Source organism: Camarhynchus parvulus, chromosome 20 (genome assembly GCF_901933205.1).
Source record: "Camarhynchus parvulus chromosome 20, STF_HiC, whole genome shotgun sequence".
Lineage (NCBI taxonomy): Eukaryota > Metazoa > Chordata > Aves > Passeriformes > Thraupidae > Camarhynchus > Camarhynchus parvulus.
Genome location: NC_044590.1, coordinates 8822701 through 8834888, shown reverse-complemented (window position 1 = coordinate 8834888; position 12188 = coordinate 8822701). Strand labels below are relative to the sequence as shown.

Sequence of the window (12188 nt, the reverse complement as noted above, 5' to 3'; positions counted from 1 at the left end):
TAACACAAAAGAAGAGCACCACTCCAGAGAGATGCCAACCCCTCCCACTGCATGTCCTGATGTGATGAAGCCTTCAATATATTTGTCATTTCATAAATCTATCTCTTCATTGAATGCACCACTCCTAAAAGAGACTTTCTGCTTTCAGAGCCAGGTTACAGCCAGACCATCATCTAAAGCAACACACATTTTGTGATTAACCCCTTGTCAGAGTCCCCCTCTACATTCTGTGAAAAACACAAAACCAGCAAAATAGAAGTGACAAAAAACCACCCCAAACTACTAGCTAGAATCAGATCTTATTTGATTAACACAAAAGCTTGTGGAAATTGTGGAAATTGCACTTCAGCTATACCATGGCTTGAAACTTGGGCCTAGAAAGGTTTCTCAGAGAGCACGGACCTAAGAGTTTTGGCTCCCTACATCCAACAGACACAATAAACAACAAAAAATATCAAAGCAGGTTGGGAATACATAGCCCACATGAACCTTTAAGCAATATTCTAGAAGTCAGAGATGTTTCCTTACTTTTCATGGTGCCTTCCTCCTCCTCCTCCTCGGTGTTGATGACCATTGTGCCCAGCTGGGACTCCAGGGTGCCATCATGCTCTATCATGGTGTTGGCTCCATCACTCATGGTGTTCACAGCTCTGATTGTGCCAGTTTCATCTCCACTTGCCCTCACCATGGTGCCTGAATCTGTCTCATCTTCCTCCTGTTCAAACATGCCACACACACAGATTTTACTGATGAAGTGCCATGAAGAATGGCTGTGTTTAAGTCACACTAATTCAGAGGGTTTTTTTTACAGACACACACAGAAGCAACATTTGGTTTATGCACTTTGTTCTCTCCCTGTCATCTCCAAACAGGTAATGAAAACTAATGAATACTTTTCTGCCAGCATAAGTAAGAGAACAGATAAATAATCAGCAGAAACTTCTCAGTGCAAGCTGTATCTCATTTCTGAGCTGCTGAAGCGTCTGTAAGAGTAGATTAGAGCACTCAATCAGTCATCAGTGTTTCTATTCATGCAGGCAGTTCTGAGAGCTGACCCTAACCCTCTGTCCCCAGTGGTACAGCTCACTGAGGAGTCACCAGGTCTAAGTCTGGAGAGTATGTGGAACATGGAAAGAAAAGACCCTCAATCCTGTTTTTCTTCTATTTCTAACATTTAGGTAGTTTTACTCATTATAAACTGAAAAAAAAAAAATGAACTACATTTGAAAATTACTTTTTATCTTTCCATTTGCTTAAAGAGACTAATAACAAAAGTTGGAATTACTGCTGCCAAGGCTTAGGAGACTGATTCTGTAGGAAAACACAACCTCTTCAAAGCAATTCTGGCAGAACAACTTCCTGGCAGAGTTATGTTAACTAAAGGTGGCAGCTCCATCAGGTGGTGTGTGCTTCACTAAGTGTGGATTGTGACTAGAACTTCATGAAGAACTGGGCCAAGATTTCCATAATCCATTTGGTTTCTTCAAATTGTGGACCAGCTATCCTACCGCAGGAACAGAAGTCCCTTTCTAGGTTTACACAAGAGTTTCTAGGCATCTCACCTTAGCTGAGATGCTCATGTTTTGTTCTCAGGATGAAGTTCACATTCTTTATGTGACCATGGCCTTACTGATCTGTGTTAGTGTTAGAAGGAAAACACACAGGTGTTGCACATCAAGCTGTAATATTCCATCTCAGTGTCATGGAAAGAGAGAAGTCACCTCTCCATGTTCTGGTGTTTCCAGCATTTTACCTGTTCTGTCAAGAGTGTCTATAAAATTTGCCTTCCAACCTCAAAACCAATAGCAAGAGAGGAGAAAACTACACAAGATGCTAATAGAGGAGAATTAATTTTGTGTGGAGTTGAGTGGGTGAGAGGAAGTAATAAATTTGTTAGCTTCACATCATTTAACAAAGGACTGCATCAGAAGTTTTAACATCACTTGGGAAGTGTTTGGGAAGCTTTTCTGCTAGCAGACATGGAGTAGAGAAGCTTCAGGAGAACACACACACCAACAGAGAGGACTCAACTCCACCACACAGACACCACCTCTGTGACCCCAGATCAGTCAGAAATGAAGGAAGGATGGCAAAGACAAAACTCAGGGTAGGGACAGTACTCATAGAATTGACATCATGGCAATGTGACCAATACGTTACTTCCACACTGAATAAATATCCAGCCCTAGAGTGCAAAACCAGATGCACAAGGTGTTCAGCACAGATACCATGGACCATGCTGTCAAGTGTCACACCTGAGCAGGGCTGGCATACAATGCCTTGTGCTGCCCATTTCATTTACTCAGGCTGAAGCAGGCAGAGGCTCAAAAACCAGCTTTCGACATGCTTCCCAAATCCACATGCTGTAACCACTGAAACAAAGAGCCAAACTGAAATTCACAGCAAGCCCTGAACACTTCCCATGCCCTCACCTCAGGCTTCTGTCGGTTGTTCTTGTGTAGAAGAAAGTTTCTATAAGGGATGTTCTAAAGCACAACAGTAAAACAACACAACAGACTTATATCACAGTGCATCAGAGATGATATTAGTATTCTGTACAAGGAGAGCAGTCTAAGACCTGAACCTACAATGAAAACTTTCTCACTACTGCATAAATAATAGAATCCAACTGGGAAAATGAATCAAGTCTTCTGCATACAGCACTTTGTAGCCCAGCCTCAAGCTACACTACAAGGTGAACAGCACCCCACTCATATACAGCTTGAGCAGGGACCAACTATCAGGTTACACAGTCATAAAGCAGAAAACTCCAGAACTAAGCCAAATGCACTGGCAATTGGACAAAATATTGCAAAAACAAAGCCTGAAGCAGTTAAGCCTTATGAAAGGAGCGAGAGTTTGGACTTTGCACAGTGCTGCTATTAAATACTCACTGAATTTTCTTCATCCTCCTGATCGAGTTCACGCTGCTGTGCCTCTTGGCGTTTCAGCTTGATGTCCATTGCTTCATTGATCAGGTCTCTCAGAATTGATACTCCTTTGGCACTTTTAACAAATGGATGCTGAGAAATATTTTAAAAACAAATAAGCACTGCATCCAAAGCAGGACAGAACAGTAAAACACTGTTACTATGGCCTACTTCAAATCAAATTGAGGTTTAACTCAAAACATTACTAAAATAAAGATCCAGTCCTTCTGTTTGGCACAGGAGGGAGACTTTCCACCCTCCAAACAAGATCAAGCTCCAAGGGCACAACTGATGTGAGACCTTGGGCTCATTCACCACCCACAGCTCTACTTACTTCTTTCCTTAGCTTAGCTGTCAAGAACCAATTACACAGACCATTACCACGCCTGGAACATTCTGAGCAACCACTTACACTTAGCCTGCCCTGTTTTATGTTTTAAAAGACACTTTCTTGGCAATGCTGGTGGGAATTTGAAAGTAAAACAACAAATCCAAACCAAACAAAACCAGCAAACCAACAACAAACTCTGAAAGCCAAAACAACAAAAACACCCCAGAGAAGACAGAGGAAGTTGAAGTCAGACTGGTTCTTAGAGAAGAACTGAGAAGTTGAAGTTGAGTGTGAAATTTTTATAACAAGTTACTAAAAAGTAAAATCTGCAGTGAGCAGGAGCAGCAAGAAACGAAACCAACATCTCAAGAGCCACACAGCACAGCCTACCCTGGACAAGCCTCCCCCAGAATTTATGCTCTCCTAAGAAAAGCAGACCTGCAGCAGCTGTGTTGCAGTGGCTCTCTGCTCCGGGCTCTTCACAAGACACTGCTTCACAAAGTCTGTGAAATTGTCCGACCACAGCTCCGGCTTCCGGAATGTTGGAGGAGGATTGGTAGGAATCATGAAAATCGCCTGAAAGCAGAAGAGTATTTCAGATTTTCACAACAAAGCTTAAAACCAACAATTCAACAGAAATACACCCAAACACATGCTGGTACTAAAGAACAGTGGACTTTTCAAGGTGCTGCCTCTGAGGAGTTTGTGCCAATATTACACACAAATCTGCTCACAGGGATCAAGTAGCAGGAAAACAGACTTTTCTCACTAGGTGCCCATATCTGGCTGAGCCATTATGTGGTCCAAAAGTGTGAATCTGACATTATTCAGTCCCTAAAATTTGTGCTTGCATTAAAAAAAAAAATTAAAAATCCACTTTGCATAATCTAGCTGAAAATATCCTTCACGTCCAACACAGAGCACCAGCTATGTCTTAACAGAAGAGAATTGTGATTTTTTTTTATTCCCATGCAGATTCTTCTTGACAAAAACCTGGTTTTAATTTAATCAACAGTACAAAGAACAGACAGAAAACAACTTGTTCTATACATTAAAAGCAAGATTGCATGCTGATATATGATTCAGCCAGCTATGACATCAAACCTTTTCCATACAGCAATACATTTAAGGCCACAGTCCTTACCCTCATGGGATGAATATCTGCATATGGTGGCTTTCCTTCAGCCATTTCTATTGCAGTGATTCCCAGGGACCAGATGTCAGCCACACAATTATACCCAATTTCCTGAATCACTTCTGGAGCCATCCAAAATGGGGTCCCTATGACTGTGTTCCGCTTTGCCATGGTGTCCTGAGGAGAAAGGGATAAAGATCCAGACAACGGGAACTGTATTAGCCACAAAGTCATTAATGATTAATCATCATTAATTATCACCCTAATTATCTGGCACACTTGCAGATTATTAGACTCAGCAAGACTAGAATACAGAAGTCTGCAAAGATCAATTAAAATGTGCTCACAGAACTTAAAAATATCCTAAAATAAGCAACAAATGCTATTGCAAACCATTACTTAGTTGTAACAGCTTCCACAGAGGAAGATCTGCTCTAATCTGCTGCTGGTTTAGCATCTCATGGTGCAAAGTGATAAAAACCAGCTATGAACAATTTGTCCAGCTCCACAATCCCATCACACACACAGGTTAAAAAGATAAACTGAAATGTATACAGCCACCCTGGTTTTACTTACTGTGAGTTGTCCTGCCACTCCAAAATCAGCAAGTTTAGCATGTCCCTCTGTATTTAGCAATATATTTCCAGCTTTGATGTCCCTGTGTATTTTCCTCATAAAATGCAGGTACTCAAGTCCTTTCAGAGTCGATTGCACTATTGTAGCAATTTCCTCCTCTGTGAGCTGAAGAAGGGAAGAGTTACTGCCAACATACCAGTGGATGAGACACAGTACTGTGGTGCTTTGGTCTGTATTTTACTGAGATTCACTAATTGCCACTTAATTGCCTTCACTAAAGGTTGCCATATCAATGGGGAATCAGTTAGTGACTTACAGCGTTATGTGGCAGAATTAGATCACAACCAGCATATATAAATAAATAAATACACTGCCACATTTCATATGCCATAACCCTTTCTCAGCTAGTAATTGTTATCCTGAAATAACCAAAGGCAAAGTAGGGTCTTACTTGGAATCAATCTGGGTTTTCAAGAAAATCAACACACCAATTAAATTGTCCAGATAACCAAAACTCAATGTCATCAGTTTTGTCATTTTCAGAGTAACAAAGGACCTGCATCTTTCAAGTTATGGCCAATGGTTGTGTCAGGCCCTGAACACTGAGAATTAAGCCCTAACTACTCATACTACACCCACAGTCCCACCCCATGCCCTCAAAGGAGAAAGGACACACGTACAGTTTTATTTCGTAACCGAATAATGTCAGACACAGATCCAGCACCGCAGTATTCCATGACTATCCACAGGTCTGTGTTCTTAAAATAGCTGCCGTAGTATTTCACCACATGAGGACTAGGAAAAAAGAGGGATAAAACAAAGGGTCAGACACCAGGAACCAGCATCACTGAATAAGCACAATACACTGCAGAGATCCTATGGACGTTTTAGAAACTCAGTGCTGAAGTGCCACTGAAACCCAGAGCAGAAGTATTTCAGAACACCCTGAATTCTGCACAGGGCTCCCCCGTCCTGCCAAGCCTGTTCCCACAGCAGAGCTCATATGACCTGCCAGTAAGTCACTCCAGGCAGCTAAACTGTCCCACAAATCCCACGGAAACAAGGGGTGATTAGCCTCCAGTCAGGTTCAGCTCCCTGCACCAGGTTACAGCAGGGTCAGTGCTGGGGCAGGACAGGGAATGGGAAACAGGCCACAGCAGCCCCTGGAAAAGGTGCTGCAGAACATTTGCAAACAAACAGAAACAATAAATAAAGCCCACAATTTGCTGGAACATAACTATCATGCTCATTAAGAAAAATGTTCCCCCACTACCACGTGAACCTACTTGTCTCTTTGATTTAGTCCAGGATACATTTTAGGATCTCAGCACAACCTAAGACTGTCTCAAGTCAGCTGTCTGGCTGCCCAAAAAGCAAACAACCTAGTAAAATACACTGCTCAGAAAAACCATGTGTTCTCTGGAAAAGGTAAAGCAGAAACTAACAGAAAGCCTGTCCCTGATTTGATGGGAATGGAGCTAAGGAACAAAAGCATGTTTAATTTATTTTCTGCTGAACATTTTCTAATGAAAAAGCTTTAAAACTAGCAGGTCAGTCACACTGCAGTGTCCCTTAATGCTTGCACAGAAAATGTGATGCTCCAGTGATTCACTCCCTCTGCTGTTCACAACTCTGAGGTCTCACTTTAGGCCTTACAATACTAATATTTAATTTAAGAGAAAGTAGTAATGCATTTCAAGTTACACAGTAAGATTTTTCAGGAACAATTTCTTTTCAAGATACACTCTGCTGCCTGCCCCTAAGTCATCTTCATTTAACTACAGTGAGAGTGGAATGCAATAGAATAAGTGACTGGGACCACAGTTTTATACTGCTCATGTAATTTATTTTGAATGGCTTTCCACGCAGGAAGTCCTTCAAAGTAGTGTTTCCTAAGGCCAGATTCACAATACCAGAAGAAATAAATGTATTAAAACCGTCAGCCTTGGACTTTGAGAGGGTCTTCCCTACCCACAAGCTCTTCACTGGCTAAGTCACTACAGCCCCTCTTCCTATAAAAACATGCACAAAGGGGAACGACAACCATCACAGAGCTGCCAGCAGGTTATTCAGGGGATGCTCAGATCAGCAGCCAGCTTGCACTGCAGCAGAGCCTGCAGGGGCAGGACAGCAGTAGGAAGGACAGTCCTGCCATGAGCAAGTGACAGCACGGAGCTGTGCACATGCAAGAGCAGTCATGCATTAGCGGCTCTCATCCACGTGCCCTTTAAAACAGAAACAAAAAACCTCCTTCTGACAGTTTTCTATGCCTTGCTGGGAAGGCACCAGCACCCCTGCAGGCAGAGCAGCTGCTGTTCAGGGTCCCACTGTCCAAGAAGTGACAGTGCTTGGGCAGGAGGCAGCGACTGCTGGCAGGGCTGGCAGCCAGGGCAGGGTTACTCCTCTCAGCTCAATGCCCTCTCCTGCTGCAAGCTACACCTCTGCTCTTACCTTTGCACTACCCAAATGGTCAACTAGGGTGGCTCAGTTGATACCATGTAACTTGATTGTACAAGTCCAGCCTTTTAAAAAACATTTAAGGCAAGATTTTTGGGGAAGATGAAGCAGGAAAGCCTTATAAATATGATTGCCTGGCAAAAGACTTTGAGAATATAGAAACTATAAGTGAGATTGGCAAGCTTTGAGATACCTGAGTTACTGAACAACTGGAAAACAGTGGTGTGGCTGGCTGAAGGTAATCCCCTTTTGATGAAACAATACCCTCTGCTTGCAGACAGGTCCAAGGGTCAGAGCAGACCCTACTAGCTCGGCAGAAGGGGCCCAAAGAGGAGTTTTTAGGGTTTAAAATGTAACACAGTATGGTGATGTAGTGATTCTTATAGGCTGTATGTCAATGCTATAGGATTTGTATCTTGTACTAGATTGGCTAGTGAGAAATAGAATATTCAGCACAGAGGAAGATTTATTGTATTGTAACGGGAACCCTGCTCTCTTACGCTTTTACACTCTTACCCCTTTTACTCTCTTACCCTCTCATCCTCTCTCCCCCTCTCTTCTCTCAGACCTGCTCCAGCTGTGGCTGGCAGCTCCCAGCAGGGCCCTGCATCCAGGCCCTTTGCAATAAACCCCAAGTTCCAGACCTGGCTGCAGAGATCTCTTGTCTCCATCCGTCCCCACCGTCCTACCCCCGACGCTCCTACACAAGATCATGGCTCTTATTTGATTAAATGCCAGGTCACAGGTGATGCTTTTCCTTGAGTCCCAATAACGGGTTTTGCAGCACACACTTACCTGTCACATTGTTGCATTATGGAGATTTCCTTGATGATTTCTTGCAGGTCAGATTCCACAGGAACTTGTTTAATTGCAACAACTTGACCCGTTTCTTTATGGATGGCTTTGAACACGCTGCCATAAGAACTGGAAAACAAAACATTAAACAAATACTGAATATAGTAATGTTTTAAAAAATGCACATTATGGTTTTGCTTTTTATGAGTGTTAACTATCCTTTTATTAAAACTATTTTGTATTTTAATGTAAATAATCAGTCCATAAACTTTGAAACACTGTAATACAAAGTATTAATAAGTCAGCACACTGAGGTAGTGAGGAAAGAGCACACTATCATTACACTGACCATAGCTTTGGAATGGCCTTTCACAAAAATTCAACAACTAAAAATTCTCTTTTTGCAGCACAGAGTACAAGATGAGCATCAGCAAGAACTACAGCTCTGGTCAGAGAGGTTTGCTTGCTCCTGTCAGATATTATCACTCTTATTTCCAGCTTCTTTACTTACAGCAGCCAGGCAGATTACAACTCAGTCTTTTCAAACTGCTTAAGGCAGTGAACATGCCACTCCAGGAGCATTCCCATGCTGCTCTGCCTCACCAAAGGGCACAGCATCACAAGTTCACTTCCACCAGGCAGATATTCCTCAAGAGGTACCAGGGATGAACTACAAAATCTCTTGAGTTCCCACAGGGCTCTACCAACTCCAGGCTGGGATTTTTCACAAACTTTTAAACTCCCTACTGCTGACCTGCTATTTGGATTAAGCTATTGCATTCTTGGGAAACAAATTCTTTATTCTGTTATTAACCAAACAATGTCACTATGTCAGTAGCTACCTTTCAGAAACAGGACCATGACAAAAGTGAAACATCTGAATCCACTGAACACACCTCCATCACACAGATCTGTTTTCCTAGAAAAATATACACTGGGAACACTGGAACACAACACATACCCTTCTCCAAGCTTCTCCAGGACATCAAATACTTCTTCAGGTTGTTTGGTTAAACTGTCTTCATCTAACTTCTTCAGCTGCCTGTAGGGGTAAGAAGAGAGAAATTATTACATTTAATTTTAAGGCAGTTTGGGCTCTGCTGAAACAGAAGAATAAACAGCACCATTTAACATGGTTTGGCATGAAGTAAATTGATTATGAAGTAAGCTTATTTCACCTGATGAGGAGACTGAATATTATTAGCATCCAATAGCAAAAAAGGACTGGGAATTACAAGGAATAGAATGTGAGCAGGCACACAAATCTACAGCTCCTCTAGGCAGAAATCGGTTTCAGGATCTATATGTTGGTGGTCACATCTTAGCATGGCACAGTTTTGAAGCCATTGAACATATCTGCTGGATTTCAATATCTGGAATGGAAGGATACCTACCAAAAAAAGGGAACATCACCTTCCCTGATGCTTAGAGTATGAGTGGAATATATTTGTTGGGAGGCAGGAGGCAATACTGCTCTCACCTGGACATTTTTAACATCAAAACTTCAGGTCTTAACTTCATGGGCCTGGACATTTACTAGGAAGATTCTATCAGGAAAACGGAAACTGTATCTGACTCTCAGGATCTTGATGCCATCCCTCTTAAAGTACTGCTAATAAGAATCAACTGAAATAATTTCTAGGAATAAAAACCTGCCATGTGCTGTGATTCTTCACATGGCCTCCCCTTTCCCCCAGTACAGCTTTTAGGGAGATCCCGTACACAAAGCAACAAGAAGCTCAATCATATTTGTTTGAGTCTACAGTGGAGAGCTGTTCACCAAACCTCCTGAAACAGCTAAGGACTACATAACAAAAAGGTCTGAAAACAGTATTTTATTGTCACTGGTAAGAGTATCCAACAGCCCACAAACAAATGCTCTTCCATTTTCACGTGAACTAAAAAAAAAATCTGAAACAACAATAAACAAAAACAAAAAACAGCCAACAAAACCCCCTCCAAACTCCCTAAACGAGCTCATTCGAGTTTTTTAAACACAGAAACTTAAAAGAGTCTCAGAGTTTTTAGCACTGGCTGGTGTTTAAAGTAAAACACGTGTGGTTGCCCGCAACTGCGAATTGCTCCTGAAAGCTCTTACAGCTGCTGCTAAAGATCAGGACTCTAATTTTTAGTTACAGGAATACTAATTTTTATACTAAATATATAACTTTTTTACCCAATTTATTCAGAAATAGAATGAAAAACCATTCATTGACCCCTGGCTATTATGTTTATGTACAAAAGCCACACGGGAGGAGCAGCTCACGCATGGAGCACATACAATGGCTTCCTGAAGCAGAGGAAACATTATATAGAAGCAGACTCAGGAAGTGGTGAAATACTGAAAGTAGCTGCTAGCTTCCCTGCTCAGATAAGCATTAAACAGAATTTACTTGTCCCTGTGAAAATGGAGAGGGAAGAAGCTGTGGGAAAAGGGGAAAAGCAAGTAACACATGCACCAGAAAACACACAAGCCACCATTTCCAAGGAGCCCAAAATGTGGTGACGCAAGAGGCAGACCCCTCTTGTTTGAGGCCTAAATTCTACTAGCATAAAGGAAAAATAAAAAAGACTTTTCATATACCCAAACACAATAACCAGACAACTACTGTGCTTGCAGCAAACAGCCTAATTTCTACTACAGACCAGGAGCCCAATTACTTTGCATTGTTCTGCTCCACCGAGTGCACTCACTGCTGTCTGACACACTCTGCCTTTCTCCTGGATGTTTATACCACACAGATGGAACAGCAACACAAACCCAATCTCACCTCTGTTGTTTTTCACATCTAATCTTAATCACCTGCCCCATAAGCAATTATAGAATAAAACCAAGCTTGTTTTGTTTTTTAACAGAATATACATCACTGTTTAACCAAAGAGGCCAATGCCACTGGGGACCAGCGCCAGCAGTTTCCTTTGTTCGCTGCCGGAGCGTTCCCGGGCCCCAGCTGCGAGGCACTGATAGGATTCTGACACTGACACTTCATCCCAGCTCTGCCCCGCAGCCCGGCCCGGCCTGGCAGCCCGAGATACGGGCTCACGGCTTCGCGCGGGGCTCGCCCCGAAACTCCCGAGGGTCCGGGCTGGGTGCGCCCGTTGCGCTCGGTGCACCCGGTGTGTTGAGTGTGCTCGGTGTGCCCAGTTTGCTCGGTGCCCAGTGCGTCGGGTGTGCCTGGTGCGCCCGGTGCACCCAGTGTACCTGGTCTGCTCCATGTACCCGGTGTGCCCAGTTTGCTCGGTGTGCTCGCTGTGCCCGGTGTGCTCGGTGTGCCCAGTGTGCCCGGTGTTCTCCGTGTACCCGGTGTGCCCGGTGTGCTCGCTGTGCCCGGTATGCCCAGTGCGCCCTGTCTGCTCGGTGCTCTCGGTGTACTCGGTGTGCCCGGGCACGGCGGGAAGGAGGCAGTGCCAGGGCTGGGCACCGCGCCCAGACACGGCACCGGGGGCACAGACCCGCACAAAACTCACCCAAGGAGAGACGCGACGGGAGAACAAGTGACCGGCGCAGTGTCACCCCACGGGCACGGGCCAGCACAGCTCGTACAGCCGCGGTAGCCGGCGGCAGCTCCCGCAGCAGCGCGGGCAGCGCCTTTCCCCCAGCGTTCCGGTTTCAGCCGTTTTCCCGCACCTGAGTGCGGGGCTGTCCCAGCACGGACCTGCCCGGTTGCCAGGGGCTGCTGCCCACGGCCCCGCGGCTCCGGAGAACCGAGGGGGCCGGAGCTCGGCGCGCCCGCAGCCCCGCTCCCGGCCCCGCGCCGCCAGCAAGGGGGTGACACGGGCCGGGCATCCCCGCTCCCGGCAGAGACACACCCCGCGCTTACCGGCGCGGGTTCCGCAGCTGCACCGTCTCCATGGCGGTCTGTCGGCGAGCTGCTCCGTCCCTCACTGCTCCATGGCACGGCTCCGCCGCCGCTTCCGCCCGCCGCCGGATGCCAGCGGGGAGCGCCCGCCCCGGCTCCGGCGG

The 12188-nt window shown here is 44.6% G+C and overlaps 1 protein-coding gene across 1 annotated transcript in view; it reads right to left on the bottom strand.

The window, feature by feature from the left end:
- STK4 (serine/threonine kinase 4) overlaps positions 1-12140 on the bottom strand; it is a 49148-nt gene extending 37008 nt beyond the window's left edge. The window contains exons 1-9 of the mRNA XM_030963399.1: positions 12046-12140; positions 9186-9266; positions 8225-8353; positions 5653-5767; positions 4973-5137; positions 4406-4573; positions 3700-3837; positions 2895-3023; positions 529-715 (exon numbers count right to left, since the gene is read on the bottom strand). Coding sequence (XP_030819259.1) covers positions 529-715; positions 2895-3023; positions 3700-3837; positions 4406-4573; positions 4973-5137; positions 5653-5767; positions 8225-8353; positions 9186-9266; positions 12046-12077 — 1144 coding nt within the window. The 5' untranslated portion in view covers positions 12078-12140. The remainder of the gene's footprint in view (positions 1-528; positions 716-2894; positions 3024-3699; positions 3838-4405; positions 4574-4972; positions 5138-5652; positions 5768-8224; positions 8354-9185; positions 9267-12045) is intronic.
- Positions 12141-12188: the final 48 nt, after the last annotated feature.